Source organism: Fundulus heteroclitus, chromosome 4, assembly GCF_011125445.2.
Source record: "Fundulus heteroclitus isolate FHET01 chromosome 4, MU-UCD_Fhet_4.1, whole genome shotgun sequence".
Lineage (NCBI taxonomy): Eukaryota > Metazoa > Chordata > Actinopteri > Cyprinodontiformes > Fundulidae > Fundulus > Fundulus heteroclitus.
This window is the reverse complement of record NC_046364.1, coordinates 25,088,346-25,105,620: the sequence shown is the minus strand read 5'-3', so window position 1 is coordinate 25,105,620 and position 17,275 is coordinate 25,088,346. Positions and strand designations below refer to the sequence as shown.

At 38.0% G+C, this 17,275-nt stretch overlaps 1 protein-coding gene across 1 annotated transcript in view; it reads right to left on the bottom strand.

The window, feature by feature from the left end:
* Window positions 1-17,275, bottom strand: part of si:ch211-186j3.6 (neural-cadherin) — a 488,898-nt gene that overhangs the window by 324,627 nt on the left and 146,996 nt on the right. Inside the window, exon 5 of the mRNA XM_036135719.1 lies at window positions 8,763-8,874. Within this exon, the coding sequence (XP_035991612.1) occupies window positions 8,763-8,874 (112 nt within the window). The remainder of the gene's footprint in view (window positions 1-8,762; window positions 8,875-17,275) is intronic.

Here is a 17,275-nt window from a genome sequence, read left to right as displayed (position 1 = left end):
TGTTTTGATGTATAGAGTTCTGTGCGGCTTCCAATTCTTCTGAAACTGTTTGTATTTGAGAGCATTTTGTGTAAATAATATACAACTTCCTCTACCATATTCTTTGTTTTTTTTCACTTTTTATTCATGATTAAATTCCATCCATCCATCCATTTTCTAAACCGCTTTTATCCCTCATGGGGTCGCGGGGGGTGCTGGTGCCTATCTCCAGCTGTCAATGGGCGAGAGGCGGGGTACACCCTGGACAGGTCGCCAGTCTGTCGCAGGGCCATGATTAAATTATTATTGTTAATCTTCAATAAATTTACGTTAATACAGTTGCACCTTTAACCCGTTCTGAAACTGAAACTAATTGATTTCCCCTATTGGGATGATAAGGTTTATCCTATCTACATATTAACAATGATGTGATTGTTAAAGAAGTGTATGTGCTCATTCCTCCACTGTTTAGGTGGTGGATCAGCCACACATCTCTCTGTTTCCACCATCTTCCTGCTTCACACACTCTGAGGCTCACTAAAATTCATCCTCACTACTCCTAACATTTTTTTTTCACTGTAGGAGCTTTCTTAAAGACTTGGGTGGTAAAATTCAAAGAAAAATCTTAGAATTGGGAAATTCTGAGCTGTTTCCTAAAATACCGTCACTGAGAGCTACTTTTCTTAGTATTCTTAGTGAATACAGACACAGGAACTGTAGTAGTTGGGAGGAGTTTGTCTCCACATATTTCTTTGTAAAAAAAAAAGAAAAAAAAGAAGCTGAACTTAAGATGGGCAGAAATGGAATGAAGTTCATTTTGACTTTGATATTGTGTAATTTTAGTCTCTTTTTTTTTTTTTTTACTTTTTCTTCTTAGTTTTGTGTACCTGTCCCATCAAAGTTTGGCTAAAAATCAGATGGCTCCTGTGTGCAGCTAGTTGACATTAGAGGTTAAAGCTACAGAACTTCCTGTAAAATCTCCCAAAACATCTTTAGATGCATTCAGTCACTTATATTACAATAAGTTAAAGACATTTTAATGTTATTTTATTGGTACGTTGCATAAAAACTCGATTTAATTGAAAATTATCCAACTCTACCAAAAACAAGCTTCCAAGCAGACATGCCTGTAATGACAACCCAGAAGGCACAGGCACTCACAATTCTTTTGAGGACATTCATTTGTATTTGTCATGATAATCTTTTAAATCTTTATTTACATTTTAATCAAATTCCACCTTCAAATGTCTTTAGTTGTAAAAAAGCATTTAAGGCAGATGTGGGACCACTGCATTGATTTCCATTAAACGCATGAAAGTGATTTGTTAATCGGACAGCTTTACCATGTGGCCAGGACTGGTCCATTGTCAAGTCTCAGTGTTTCTGTACTCCCTACTTATGATGCCAGAGAGACAGATGTATCGTAAGTCCAAACCTGCAAATTATCTCCATCAGACATGAATCTATTGTAAAACCACAAAAAAACCTTGCATTCACAAAGCTTCTCAGAGACCGGATTAAGAGATGTGATGAAATGATGATGAAACTTAGCAAAATTAAAATATTTTCACAAAGCATCAACATGTTTGAACGCATCTTATCTACATCCTCATCATTACTTTGATTTGCTTATTTATTTTTACTTGCCAGTCATTTTACTATTTTCTCAATTTGTCAGCATTTTCCTGCAACCGCCTGAGTGTATAAAACGTTTGGATTTGGCAAAACGACCGGCTTTAAATGGAAACAAAAGGTGGAGAAAACTAAACTGTGCAGCTCACAGCTCTGGCAGGAGAATAGAGAAGTGTTGAAAGGTAAGATCGTCCCTGGATCACAACGCAAATACACAGACTCTGAGGCGTGTTGCTGCAGATCAACGCTTGTTTTTCTCTGCGCGTCTTGGTGCTTTTACGCACCAGCCTGGAAAGTGAGAAGTGCTCCACGCAGCAATCAAAGGCGAGGAGATGGTCATTCAAGCTGACTACTAGATGACCATTTAGGCTGCTGATACCAACATGCAATACAGAAACTACTTTCACATCACTTTTATATATACATTATTTTGTCACGGTTTGGGGTTTTGTTTTTGGACTGTTTTATCGATAAGCTCCACTCCTATCTATCTATCTATCTATCTATCTATCTATCTATCTATCTATCTATCTATCTATCTATCTATCTATCTATCTATCTATCTATCTATCTATCTATCTATCTATCTATCTATCTATCTATCTATCTATCTATCTATCTATCTATCTATCTATCTATCTATATCGCTCTCTCTCTCTCTCTCTCTCTCTCTCTCTCCCTCTATATATATATATATATATATATATATATATATATATATATATATATATATATATTTTTTTTTTTTTTTTTTTTTTTTTTTTTTTTTTAAGAAATTCCACTCCATTGGGTGGACCCTGGAACCTGACACAAAGTGGGTGGGCCCCACTCATAGCTAGGTTGGGGTGATACAAACAGGGCCTTCCACTGGCAAATGCTTAGATTTGAAGTATTCCCACAATAGCTTTGTTCATGTGCATGTGCAGATGGGCTATCTAAAACAAACTAAAACTAAACAAATGTTTTCCCTATTTCAAGAAATGTTGGTTAGAGTCAGAAACCATTAGAGTTGGCATCAACTTTTAAAAGTATTTTGAATAAACACAGTAAGTCATGCTATTCTTCTCAAGCTAAATTAAAACTTGTTTAGTAAATCAGATGCAGTATTTGTGTTCTTGGCGCCCGATACCTGGAATCTAAAATGCATCTGCAATACATTCAACAAGTGAATTTAAAGTCCTGGGGGAAACTTGAGTCCTGGATAACTGAGTGCAACGGTTTGAGTTTTCCTTGAAGTTCAGAGAGTAACGTTACATCAGAGTGTCACCATAAGCTCCCATTTTTTATCCTAGTGCAGCACTCGTAATGGACGGTAATCCTCCACAGGAAATGTACCTGTATCCTAACATAGAGGGCTCCTTCACTGGGAAGAAGATTTAAATAGAACCAGAACCAACTATTGTCAGGTAGAGGAGGACAGAACAACTAGAAATCTATAATTCATTTCAAACAGGGCTTTTTAAATGTCAGCAGCCTATACAATCTATTGCACAATCAGGTAAATGTTGCTATTTTCTGAATCTGTATAACCGATGGAGATTATGTATTTAAACAGGAAATATTATAAAGCAGGGGGGAGCGTCGAGGTCTGTCTGTTGTAGATCATCTTTCAATCAGAGTTTTGGCATTAACTGAAAGCGGAGCTTTAATTTCCCCAACAAAACCAAGAAGAGATGCTAGAAAACAGTGTATGCAAACACTTCTGTCTGTAGCTGTATCATAAATCATCTTTATAACACCAAAACACTTAGTTTTACATCCTAAACGATAAGTCTCACGAGGCAGAATAATAGGCATACAGACCTTAAATCATATTAAATCAAATTGTTCTTTTTACTCTGTTCTTTGTAATGTGAGGAATTATAAGTGAAGTCAGCGTTAGAAGACGGACAGCGTGCAATTCTGTGAGTTTACTCTGCAGTCCACAGCTGGTTACCAGAACTGACAGGTTTGTGAAGTGCAGCTGAAATGCAGCAGCTATTCTGCTGGAAAGTGATGAACTACCTCTCATCCATTGATGATAGGTGAAAAATGAACGGTAATGCTAGTGTCTGCCCAGAGTCTAACTGCGTGCAGCAGCCATCCACACGGCACACGAGTCAATATTTAATTTACTAAGTACGGATTTCTACTCCTCGGAGCAGTGTTTGAGCATTTATCAGAAAACCTTCTTCGGAATCTTGCATCAGGATTGTTGTGCAGAATCACTATAGGGGAGACTATACACCGAGGAGCCACAGCATTTCAAGTCCTCACAGTGGCTCCCAGCCACAGTCCTTGGGGTAAACTGTCCTACATGTAGAAGAATCCATGCTCCAACACACCTAATTCTAGGAAAGGGATTAGTCCAACATCTTATCCAAACTTGTGAACAGGCCAGTGAAGTATCCATCAACTTATGTTGACTGTGAAACATCCAAGGCCGTGTTCTCTGAGGACCAGGGTTGGGAAATACTTTCCCAACAGCTAAGGCGATGGTTCAAATTGCACACTTTCTGGTGGAGAAAACATAGCACCCAAATAAAAAAAAAGGCTAATTATGGATTTTGATCCACCAACATGCCAATTCTTTTTTGTCAAACAAGTGAGACACATCCTAAACTAATAATAAACGAACAACACAATATTCAGCCTAACACAGATCTCTCATCTCTAATTCTCCTCCCATCGTCGTATAGCAACCTTAAATCTTTACATTTCAAAAAATCCAAAGAGCAGTTAACCAGTAACATTATGTGACAAAGATGAGCCAATCACAGACCTCCCCAACACATCAATGTAATGGTAAGATTTAGAGATTTAAAATAATAGTTTCATTCACTGTGTTTCTGAGACTGCAAATAACAAATTTAGTGACATAAATTATTGCTTTAAATTATTTAATCTTGTTAATTTGATGAATTTTTACTACTTCTTTTGCCACAATAGTGCTGTGCTGCATCTTCACTCTACAGCACAGTCTGTACATTTGGTGACTTAAAACAGTTATCTGAGCCTTTTTGATTGGCTTTGCTTTGTCCCACGGTTTTCTTTGTTCTCTCATTTTACCCAGAACTTGGCTGTGGATGTTTGACCACTCCTCTGATTAAAAAAGGTAACGGTTTAAATGCAGAATTGGGGTGGGAAAACTAAATTGCATTGATTTCTAATGCGTTTCTTTAACTATTGTTGTCTTTTACGTCAAGAAAGCAATCAGATATTCTTCTTAACTGCAGTTTTGAAGTTTAAAAGTTTTGAAATTGACTCAAAGTTTCCAGTGTTTCTTGTTCAGCAATTAAAGCCTAACATTTATGCTTTCACATTTTGTTTCTTCCTGCTAACGGATCATCATTTCCCATTTTATGCTCAAACAAGTATGCCCCCATGAGAGCACACACAGGAGCACAGGAGAGCGATTTTCTCACTTTCTTAGTGCAACTGTTGAAGGCACCAAACTGAGTCTCCTGCATCACATCTTTCAACTCAATATAGCAATTTACTCCCTCACTCACGCATCATTAATGTACCTTTACTTAAACCATTGTATTATTTTATGTGTACAGAACCCACAAACTGACAACATTTCCCATTTGAACCAAAGTGAGGTTGGTAACAATTGTAGCCAGCTGAGCACTGTGCTCAACTATTGTTGCCTTTTGCAAGAGGTCAGTGAAGTGGAACGTAAAAAGCGTTTACAGGATATCAAAAGGACAGCTTTCAGTTGTATTCATACTTCAGCAATTATCCTTTCTGTTTTGCTCCTATCCACTGAAATATTGTGCGGAGGACCAATTCTGACAGATTTAGAACTAAATAAATGCTCTGTACATAAGTAAGCATGCAATCAATTGCACACAAATACAGTAAATAAATCAGTAATTAAATTATACATTGAGACAGCAGTTTACATTTCTCTTTTAATTAGCTTTGCATTTATTTATGTATTTGTTATAATTTTGAGCTTTATATTCAGTTAATTAACTTGTAAATACATCTATTTCTGTGCATGGTTTAACATTTTTGTTAAACCATACAAAAATTTTATATATATATATATATATATATATATATATTTTTTTTTTTTACCTTATTTTTCCCCAACATTATTAATTTCTTTTTTTCCAACATTATTCATTTCTACCTGGCCTTTTTACCTTTCTGTATGCATTTCTTCCTCATTATGCAAATGAGGAGGGGAGTGTCTCAAGGGGACAACTTCTGCCAATTGGTTGGTTAGCATCACACTGCATAGCTTAAATTTACATGCTACCGGCCACAGTCACAAAAAAAAACTTCCTATGATGAGGTGATCAGTGAGCTGAACCATTAATCAACTGTATCTGAAAGCAGCACTGTTATTTTCTGACTTTATTATTTGTTGTGTGGACAGAACATGTGTTTCAGTTAGCGGCACACGTGGGCGCAGACGCTGAAAGCAGTCAGGCCAAACTAGTTTTCCCAGACAGAAATTTTATCCCCAGAGTCAGCAGCAGGATTTGGGGAGGAAGAGTGGATCCAGTCGACTCCAACTCATTTCCAACCATCCATACCTGGAAGTAGAGATGTTTAACTTTTGTTAAACAGTAAAAGAAGACTTCCGTTACCTAATTATTCAATTAGTGGGGTACAGCAAAAAAGGACACTTGTTCTCAAGTGATATTGTGTGTGATTGTTTCAACATACCAAGAACATTTGGCAATAACATTGTTGTTGTTCTTGTATAAAATAAGGTGAGCAGATTTCTCTAATGAAAACCGGGGATGTCTCTGAATTTGTAGAACGGAGGAGGTGGGGGAGTGGGAGGTGGTTGACAGAGGGAGGGGGCGGGGGGTTTGGGGGGGGGTGATGACTACACTGCAGAATCTTTGTCTGGGGGTCGGTTTATTTTACATGATCAGCAATGTTAATGGGGTGTTCGACTAAGCTCGTCTACTATATCCGGACAGCACCATCACGATACACTGAAATCGGGGACATTTCCGCTGGGAGCTTTTGCCGGGAACACGCCATCCAAAACGGGGGCTGTGCCCAGAAATCGGGGATATCTGGTCACCCTAACTTACAAACAACAGGCAAGCAGTGGGAAGCACAACTTCAGTTATGTAAAAAAAAAGTCCCTGAAGAAATGCTAGCAAGTACAAACCATGGTTAAATGCAGATTAGAGATTAGATTCTAAGTTGTGATATTGCTGTTAAAATATGGCAAAATGTTACATATCATAACAAGTATCAAATAAAATATAGAGCCCCACAACTTGGACGACCATCCAGATCCATAAATGCAGTCTACCAGACCTAGATGGGGTACTGGATCCTAAATATCATTTGGAATTTTAAGTTCTTTAACATTGACCTTAAACCATTTTTAGACACAGGGTTTCTAGGCTTTGTGTGGTAGCTTTATGGCAATCACTCTAACTGACAGCTAAATTCAGCCGCCTGACTGTCTCTGCAAAAACAAACTAGCTGAGAGAGCTAAAGAGATGTTAGTCTGAGAGAACTGCTTCATAAAACAATACAGCAGGGTCGTAAATGAAAGGGGAAAGTTGAGAAACAAGATGCTTACAAAGAGTATCCTGAAAACTCTTTGTTAAACGAGTGAAATTTTGTCATTTTAAATAAAAATAACTAAAAAAGAGTTTTGTGAAGAACTAAAGGTATCGTTTTAGATGGAATATGGTCTGACGGCACAAACTAAAATAAAGTGTAATTGCACATCCACTACAGGAGGTGGCAGTGTGGTGCTCTCATTATCAGAGTGCGCGCAGAGTTTATTCGCAGTAGATGAGAAGTGTGGTGAACAAATGCTAAAAAGACACCATGGAAACATATTTAACAGGGAAGAGAAATTATTGAGAAGCACTGCACTCAGGGATTAGCCCCTCTCTGCTTATAAAATGCTATCATCAGAGCAGTGTTGTGTAGGAGCAAAATGGTGGAGAGCAAGTCTAACAGATCAAAACATTCTCTTGCTAACAGCATTATAAATGTATGACTTATTTACTTTACTAGACATGTTCCTCTGAAAGGTGATGCTGTTTGGCTGTGTATTTATCCTTTGCAAATATGTGCATACCAGGCGATGGGTGAGAAGGGGAGGGGTAGGGGGGGGCAGGTTGCAGCTGGAAGTAGAGAGAGGTCAGACATTTGTTTTGGTCAACAGGCATAGTGATGAAATTTCGCTTACTACTCCTTTAATGAGGGGTTGGAGGCGTGTTCAATTCTTCAGGAATTAGAATTGACAATGTAAACAGAACTCCTTCAAAAATCACCCTTAATTTATTTTAGCAATTATACCTAGAATGATCTAAACACCCAGTTTAAGAGATCCACCAGAATACTGGCAAAGGCACAGTTAGAACCATCCTCAGATTTTACATGAAAAACATGCTTACAACCTCAGAAGATGACTAGTCTGCCGGGAGATTTATATTGTTAAGGCTGTCTCCATGTAAAAATGAGAAACATGGAATCAGTACCTAATGCTTTTGTAATGCAGATATTCTGTTATAACAAGCCTGTTTTAAAAGTTCTCGTACCCTCTAATGCATTGCCCTTCAGGTGGAGGGGTGGCCCGGTGGTCCCAACCCCGCAGACTGCCACATGGGTCCCTGAGCAAGACCCTTAACCTCAGATTGCTCCAAAGGTGCTGCAAGCTGCTGACTAAGGGTGATGGGTTAAATGCAGAAGACAAATTTTGTTGGAATGTACAACTGCAATAAATTTCTTTCTTCCTTTAAAGCTGAACAGCTGCTGGCATTTTTAATTCAATTTTAATCCTCAACTTTGGCAATGCTCAATTTTTCATGCCAAGCCCACTTAAAAGAAGTGTTTGTTAAATTTACAATACTAAATCTTTTACTTTTAGATCGTGTGTAGCTCAACCATAGTTTATAGAGTAACAAACAATTTTAGCATCCTTTAGACATATTTTCTGCCATAGATTTGATCTGTGCAAAAAAAAAAAGTAAACAAATTTCCCACAAAAGTCCCACAGCACCACATCAGATTAAGTTTGCACTTTATATACTTGGGGTACCAACCAATTTTTTATTTTTTTTTTTTTTGTTTAGTTTTTTTGCAGGAAGGCACTGTAATATGTAAAATAAAGCATGCAGTTATTGATGTCAAATATCACAATGCACTGTTTTAGGATTTTCCGGATGTCTCACCTTGCAACAAGGAGGTTGCAGTTGTAACCGTCTCCGGTACGCCATCCTTGCTGTAAATCGACTGCAGGAATTCTGGGACACAGTCATTCTCATCCACAATAAAAACTCGTACCTGGCAAAGAAATAAGACAGAGAAAGAAAAAAAAGAAGGTTCAGCGATTTTTACTTATTTTCATAAGAAACAACATGTGAAAAAAATCAGACAGGAGGAGTTTCACAATACTGGTTCTCTTTTTTGTTGTCTGCTTAGTTGTCTGTTTAACAACATTTATTAAGGATTTAAAAAACGTTAACAACAAAATACAAAAGTATAACCCCATCCGCATTAAAGCAGCTGTCTACAGAGGAAAATAAAATGGATACATCCTGAACAGAAGAGTGAATCATGTCAAGAACGAGACAAGCCACGATGTCTGAAAGCCACTGAATATTTGTGGGCAGGGCGGCATCCTTTTCTCTCAATAACATGCCACGCCTGGTCAGGAGAGAAACATGAAACAGCACACAAGTATATAAAAAAGCAATGTGTATATGTCCCTAGCCCAAGGTACTAACAGGGGGAAATGAAGGGTTAAGGCTTCGATTTAAGGCCAGTGATCTCGTTCACAGTGTGTCAAACCTTCTCTCAGAAAATCTAAAAGCAGAGCAGGTCAAACACCTTTGGATGAGAGCAGCTTTATCCCTGCCAAAGCTGTCACTGTGAGGACTCACACCGAGACACATCCTGGCTGACGTGGATTTGGACAAGCGGGCTCGGTGAATAAACCTAAATTGAATCTAATATGTAGCGATCTGATATTGTCTTTCTCCCATGCTATGCAAGCTACTTTGTTTTATACAAAAATAACAATAAGTGGGAAATTAATGCTTTGTTTGCTATTTAAATGTACTAAAGGAAATTAAGGCTTTCTAATTACTGAGAGATTTCTTCTGTATTCCTGGCTTTCTGTGCCTATTTGCACATCCTTTTACACCCGTATGGAATTACACTTCGCAACAAATAATTTCTTTAACGGACTAATTTGGTTCCTTCTATGTGTGGATTACTTGCACTGTTCCCGATATCTGCTGTGAATTCTGTGTTAGCCGCCCAAGTAGAAATATTTACACTGAGAATCGCATTGTGTTCAAAAATAATTTAAGTAGATATCGGGCTTTTGTTAAATACATTTTGTAATAATGTTCTGCTGTGGAGTGGCCAGGCCCAGGCAATGCTGCAGATTAAAAGTCAAAGTGAGATGGTGTTGGGGAATTTTCAATCGGGGATTACTTTGGCTGACACTGTTCAAAATTGGTTTTCTTTGCATCAAGAGTTTTGAAATAACTCAAATTAACCCCATCCATAACCAGAATGGGAGCTTCATCCTCCAGCCTTCTCCACGAGCATGGCTTGACCCTGATCCCTCCGGTTTATTTATTTTTTTCTCCCTCCTCAGGGAGCGAGCTGCGGTACTTCAGTAGGTCAGCACAGTTCCTCTGAAGCCCTGAGCTAACAGAAAACACATGTAACGATGACTTTAAAGCGTGGATGAGACAGTAATGTCGCTCTGTTCATTAGGGACATAAAGGCCAACAAAGGCTATTCCAGCAGATGTTGCCTGCTTGCCAGGAGCAGACAACTGAGACTCAGACTTCTGTGACCCTCAACTACTCGTCTTTTCTTCCATGTAATCACACAAAAATATGACCAGCCACTGTGATACAGCCCCCCCCCCCCCCCCCCACACACACACACACACACACACACACTCCCACACACAGTGAGTGGTTTGTAAATACAACTGGTATTAAGTCCTGGTGGGAAGATGAAATTCGGTAATATCAGTTAATCCTTCAGCAAAGATCAGCTTCGACGCATCAGACGGAGAGGAAATAAATTGTGGCCATGTCAGCTCCCTGAGGTGATACGTGTGCATGTGCCATTCAGCCAATCACGGTCAGCTCAGCTGTGTGTCTGTAGGTGTGTGTGTACTGTATATATATATGTGTGTGTGTGCGCGTGTGGAGCTTCTGAGTAGTTAAAGGGATAATGAGACGCACATGAACATGCTTATGGAATTACTTCCTAAACAGCCCATACGCTTGAATGGCTGCCTGTACATGATGATTAACATGAATCTGTGCTGTCAAACAAATGTCACTCAGTTCTACAGTTAAACCCAGATATGTATTTTTTTTTTTTTTACTGACATGAAATGGTTTGCAGACGTTTGTTTGAATTGTCTGTTAGAGGTGTATATATATTTCCTAAGTATTTAGTAGAATTGTCTTTTTAACTGTATGTCTTGGGTCAAACCTTTTGGGTACCCTTTCAGGAGCTTCTTGTGAGTTTTCTAGAACTTCTGTCCCATTCCTTCAGACTGGACTAATGTAATAGAGCTAGGCTGCCTCGCTCACGCACATCTACTCACCTCTGCCCACCAAGCCCTGAGTAGGAACACGGATTTGTGATGGCCGTTCCAAAACAGTAGCTTTGATTGGTAGTGTGCTGAAGGTCATTGTCCATTTCGAAGACCCATTTGTATTACAAGATGTAACTTCCTGGCTGATGTCTTGACATGCTTTAATAATTCGATGTGATGATTTTTCTAATGACATTTATTCTGAAGAGTCTGCAGTCTCTCCTGCAGCAACCCCGCCCCACAACATGATGCTGCCATCACTGTACTTTACAGTCTTCTCAGGCTTGGAAGCTTCCTTTTTCTTACAAAGGTAACAGTGGTCATTAAGGACAAACACAATTTTTGCTTCATCTGACAAGAGGACATGTCTCTGAAAATGACGGTATTTGTCCCTGAGTGCATTTGCAGTCTATTATCTGGTTTCTTATACTGCTTTTGGTGTAATGGTTTCTTCCCTGCTGAGTGGCTTTTCAGCTCATGTCGCTGCAGCAGCCGTTTCACTATGGATAAAGACATTCTCCTACCAGCTTCAGCCAACATTTTCAGAAGGTTGTTTGCTTTTACTCTGGGGTTGATTCACACATTTCACATGTCAGGGAAACAGAACCTTATTCCCTGAATCAAAATAAATGGCTGGACACGACCATTCTCTTTATATTTGCATATAATGAAGTTCTGAATAGATGAACATGGCACCACCATGCACCTGGAGACTGGATCAAAACAAGTAATTTCATATTTAAATAATGTAGAACATGTTGTACCAGTCCTTTGCCTATAAAATGTTGATCATCTTAAAGAAACATTTGTTGTATTTTAATTCAAATTGGTTCTTGTGTCTCTGTGTTGCTCTGTGATGGACTGGTGACCCACACACACCACCACATCTCTGCAACCATGCAGTAAGTGTGTTTTCACAATGGATGGATGGATATTTTTACAAATTTGATATTTTCATTCCTATTTTAGATATTTGTTTCAATTCAGTAATTCCTAAATTTATTTTGTTCATTCAATGATGTAATTTATTTCAATGATTTTTTTTCTGTTCTAACAGTGACATATAATTTATTCCGGACATTGATAAATAGATAGAAGTTGAATTGAAAGATTCTTGATGCTTCTCAGAACCTCTTCCAATATGCTTTTAGAATTGAAGTACAAAGAAATAATTCAGTTCATTTGGTGAATATGGATCGACAGGTCCAGCATACCAATTCACATACAGAGATATGAATTGGATCAGAAATATAATAACTTATAAACATGAAACTAAGACTAGATAGAAAGGTAGAGAAATGTACACATTTGTATTTCAAAAGCAATTTTTTCATTATGTTTTTTGAATAATTTGCTCTTCTCTAATTAATATTCTCACTATTTCCATAAAAAACAAAAATGACAGAAACCATTTAAGACCACCTCAATGAGCTGAGCGTGATAAAATCCTTCCAACCGGTTTCCAGCTTAGCTCTGCTGTTGCTGCTGCAACCTGAGAAAACTTTTTTCTCCCCTATAGTCCCAGTGCCACCTCTCTGACAGAGGAAAAAAGCTTCAAACAACCACAGAGATCACAGAGCTCTGAGAACAATCACCAGCTGCATGTGCTTTAAGATCTGCTGCTATTGTGCCGTGGGTGCTCAAATTACCCGATTTTAGTTGTTTTATTTTGTTTTGTTAAAGGAGTTCACAGTGTCAGGTTAATATATACAATACAGACGGAATGCACACATAGCTGTTTGTTTTTAAGTAATCTTATTAAATTCTAATGATATTTTAGGAGCATTAAGTGTTTTTTTAAAGATTAAACTTTTATTGAATAGTTAATTGTTGCCCTTTATGACATCTGGGGTTATTGTCAAAAGATCCAGGGCTTCAGCCTGAGAAGTCCAGGTCTAACGACATCAATGTTCTGGTTTAATGTCATACGGTGATAGGATCATATCTGCTTATATGGACTGTACATAAACATTTGGTTTAAACTCTGAATGCATCTGCTCTTTCATGAACTCAAGGTTGTCCACTTTACTCCAGCTATGATGTTTATGAAACAGCCCAGGCGATAGGACTGGGTCGCAGTATCGACTTTGTCTTTTATTTTTCTTCTGGTTCCTTCTCTGTCAGTGTTTATAGCTCTTCTATCATTCAGCCCACACTCTCTGGTAGCTGGGAGCGAAATGTGAAACGCAGACACACAATTTCTTATTGTTGCTCCCATCTTTCAAGCTTTTTTTCAGAGAAGGGCTTTGTTTAAAAGAAAAAAAAAAAGGGAAAAAAAATAAATAAATAAATGCCATTGAGAGTTCTTGGAGAAAATGTAGAAATTTTCTCCTGGAGAATGGTGACAAAAAGGTCCCTTTAAACCTGACCATGCATTTTCTACAGACATTCCTGTTTGCTTCCCGTTTTTGTTGGACCTGCCTTCTCAAATGAATGCAGGACGAAACACCATACACATTTATCAGACATACAATCATTTCATTTGTGACACCATGAAGGTGAGACAAGCCTTGGTGGCCAAAGACCAGACAAAAAAAAAGGTGGATTGGAGTGGAGAAAGGTGACTACCAAGGCTAACCAAAACCAGATTAGTCCAAATAAGTTGTTCCCGGATTAATCTCGTTAGAGGGCGTTAGTGAACAAACAGCATCATCACGGCCAAGGAATGCAGCAGGTCAGGGAGGAAAGTTTAAAAAAGCAAGTTACATAAGAAGATTTCTCTTTTTGCCGTAAAATAAACTGAAATTGTCCCAGAGGAATCGGAGTGGATAGTTACAGGGCAGCGTACGGAAACAAAAAGCATATATGCTTCATCTGCACATCACAGTAAGCTAACAGAGGCAGCAAGGTTATTAAAACAAGACGCTTCCTCGCACTGAAAGAAAAGCAAAATCTATTTCTAAAGAAAAACCCTAGTTTATTCTTCAAATTCTTTACAACATTTTCATTATTCGATTTAAAGGATAGCTTATTGTCGAATTTTCTATGGCAAGGCACTTATACTGTGTCTCAACATTCTCTCCTGGTGTATCTTTCAATGTTTCTATTAAAAGGAAGAACGTGAAAGTTTCTTCTGGTGAGCAAACAGGATGACCTTCGTTTTAACAGCATTTAGGACTAATCTCATGTGAAGCAAGTCAGACTGAAGAGTGTCAAACGCAGACTTCAGACCCCCTAAACTACAGCATCATCAGCATAAAGATACATCAGTAATATTTATACCAAGATCATTTACATAAATTCAAAACAGAATTGATGACTCTCTGCTGTGGACTGAACAAATCTGACCTTGATGGAAGACTGGCCAGAAGAAAGACGTTGATGAAAGAAATGCCTAATAAGACCTGGGTGTGACTTCCTACCAGTCATGTAGACAGTGCAAAACAAAATGTGGTAGAACCTGTTCTGGTCAAATGAAACCAAAATGTTACTTTTTGCACTGTGCAGATAGAAATGTAACACTGCACGCAAACATACAGCCAGACCTCTTTTGCTTAAGCTTAGAAATATTTTCTAAACATTATTCACATTTTGTCAAAAAATTGTTTAACTCTTCATCGAATAAAAGACTTAAAACGAACTGCTTTCCAGCTATCTTCATACTCTGGGACACATTGATCCCTGAACTAAAAGCCACCATGTTCAGCCACATATGGCATAAGATGTGAAGAAGTTTTGTTTTCATTAGGCCACTGTGATAGCTCACTATGATGTATAAACGCACACTATGAGTGTGTGAACAGAGAGCCAAGATTGTAAGGGCAGAGAGAGGAAGTCAGCCGTAATAAAGTGAGATGAGTGCAAATAAACATAAAGCAAAACGTGCACAAAGCCACACACTTAAGAAGCTGCAGGCAGGTCTCAGGCTGGTTAGGTGACTAATGGTGCTGATGAGCCATCACTCCTGGAGTGAGAAACTTGAAAACTACCTGCAAATTAAAGTCATGCTCAGTGAGTCCAATGCACATATATATATAAATATATATATATATATATATATATATATATATATATATGCTGGCGGTGTTGGCTACTCTGACAGCTAGAAGAACATTTATCTCACAGCAGATTACATTCACATGCACAAAAGCATAGTGACAAAAACTGAAGCGGATGTAGTTTTTTTTCTGAAATCTTCTTAAAAGTATAATTGTTACCAAGTCCAATACCAGGACTGCAATGACCTTAAATAGCAGAAAGTGGAGTACACAAGGTTTCATTTTTAACTGCGTTAAGCATTCATGCATGTTCATTAGGAAACTCTGTTTTTCCCCAGGCAGCAAAGCAAGAATGATCAGTGTCAGCACAGCTGCCTTTTAAAACAAAGGATGTTTAAAGTCTCAAAAAAGGAAAGTACACCCTCTCTGCATTCTGGGTTTCTATCTATCTATTTTATACATGCAGTGCTAAGAACCAGTATTTAAACCCTTACACATTTCTTTTGTTTTGCCTTTTTTGTCACTAATAAGTTTGTGTTTATGAAACGATCTGAAAAAGAAAAGCTGAATGAATACAGAATGGAGCTGTTAAATGATGATTTCATTCATTAAGCCATAAAACAAAAAACAACTAACGCTATGTAATACAGTAATACGTTGTGACACCCTTGGCTGCAACAGCAGCCATTGTTACAGATGGTGGAGGATCTGTGACGCTATGATCCTGTTTCTCTTCCACTGAGCCTGGTTACCTCCTGTAGAGAATGGCATCTTAAGCTATTTGAAATATCGGGACATTTTAAATAAAGATCATCGCGTAAACTGAAAAGCAGTATAAGGCAAAACATATGATCAAAACAACAAGGAAACGTTTCAAAAGATAAAAAGACACCCGTGGTCTAAAACCTGGAGAACCTGTACATCTATTCAGAGATGTTGTACTGAGAGATGATGAAAGATCCCTCTCTCTATGATCCAGTCTTGTACACTATCACAGAAGTCCAAGTGTTGTAGTATAGGTTATTGAAAATAAACATATATAATTATACATATACAGTATATGTCACTGTATAACATTCACAAAGAGCATCTTTCCATCATACAGTTTTAAAAAAATCACTAAGTATTAGGGCTTTGCTTTTGTTCCCTTGCATCCATTATTAAAACCCAACCAGCATTCAGTGAGGTAAGGTCATGTTTGCTGGATGTCAGTCTGTGATTTGTTCACCTGCCTTTTTGTTCAAACTTTAGTCTGGACTAAGATTTATTTTCTATTTGATATTTCTACTTAAAGATGTTCTGGAGTCTAGTGCACCATACAGCCAGTTCATTCAGAAAAAATGACTCTTTTTGTTCAGGTTTGTTTCCTGGCTTCTCAGTGGGATATTAGTCCATTTCTGATTCGATGTGTTCCTGACTAATTTCTAGGAATGCTTAATGGTTTTCTGTCCATTTATCCTAGCTAAGCTGGATGTCCTGTGTGCTTTTTATTTGCATTAATGCAAGAAGCATAATTTTATATTTCCTGCGTTTCCTGTGCTGTGGCTACACTTCTTTTTAAGCTTAATCAAATAAGACTTTCTCTTTTCTCTCCAGCCTGCTTTGAACATTTGAGCTGACCAAAGCAGGCCCGACATGGATAGACTGAGGCAGATTTAAATGAGGAACTGCTCAGATTTTCATTTACTCTAATATGAATGAATGAAAAAATGCTTCCCTGTTTGCCACTCTTAAGAAACAAATGCTAACATCAACATGCAGAGAGCCTTTAAACCTGTACTCTAAGTAATTGTGGGAAGTTCAGTTGCACTTAACATATCAGCTGCAAAAGCATCCTGCTATCCCCTCAAATTGTATATATAGATCACATCTGGAAGCCTTCTGTGGGCTTGGGGCCAATTTCAAGGCTTAAGCAGATCTTGACTGTCATTAATCAAGAGATGCATTACCGTTTTTGAATTTATTCAAGTCATAATGCAGTGTTTAATACTATTAACTTGTTTTGGCTAAATATATTATGCATGATTCTGAATTAAATAAGACTAACTTCTCTATGTGCGGAATAAACACCTCCGGATTTTAACTGCAGAAGAGACTTCATTTCAACTGGGAACCTAAGAAAATCATAAGAATTTTCTCAGCGACTAAGTCAGCATCATGGAGGGACAGAATA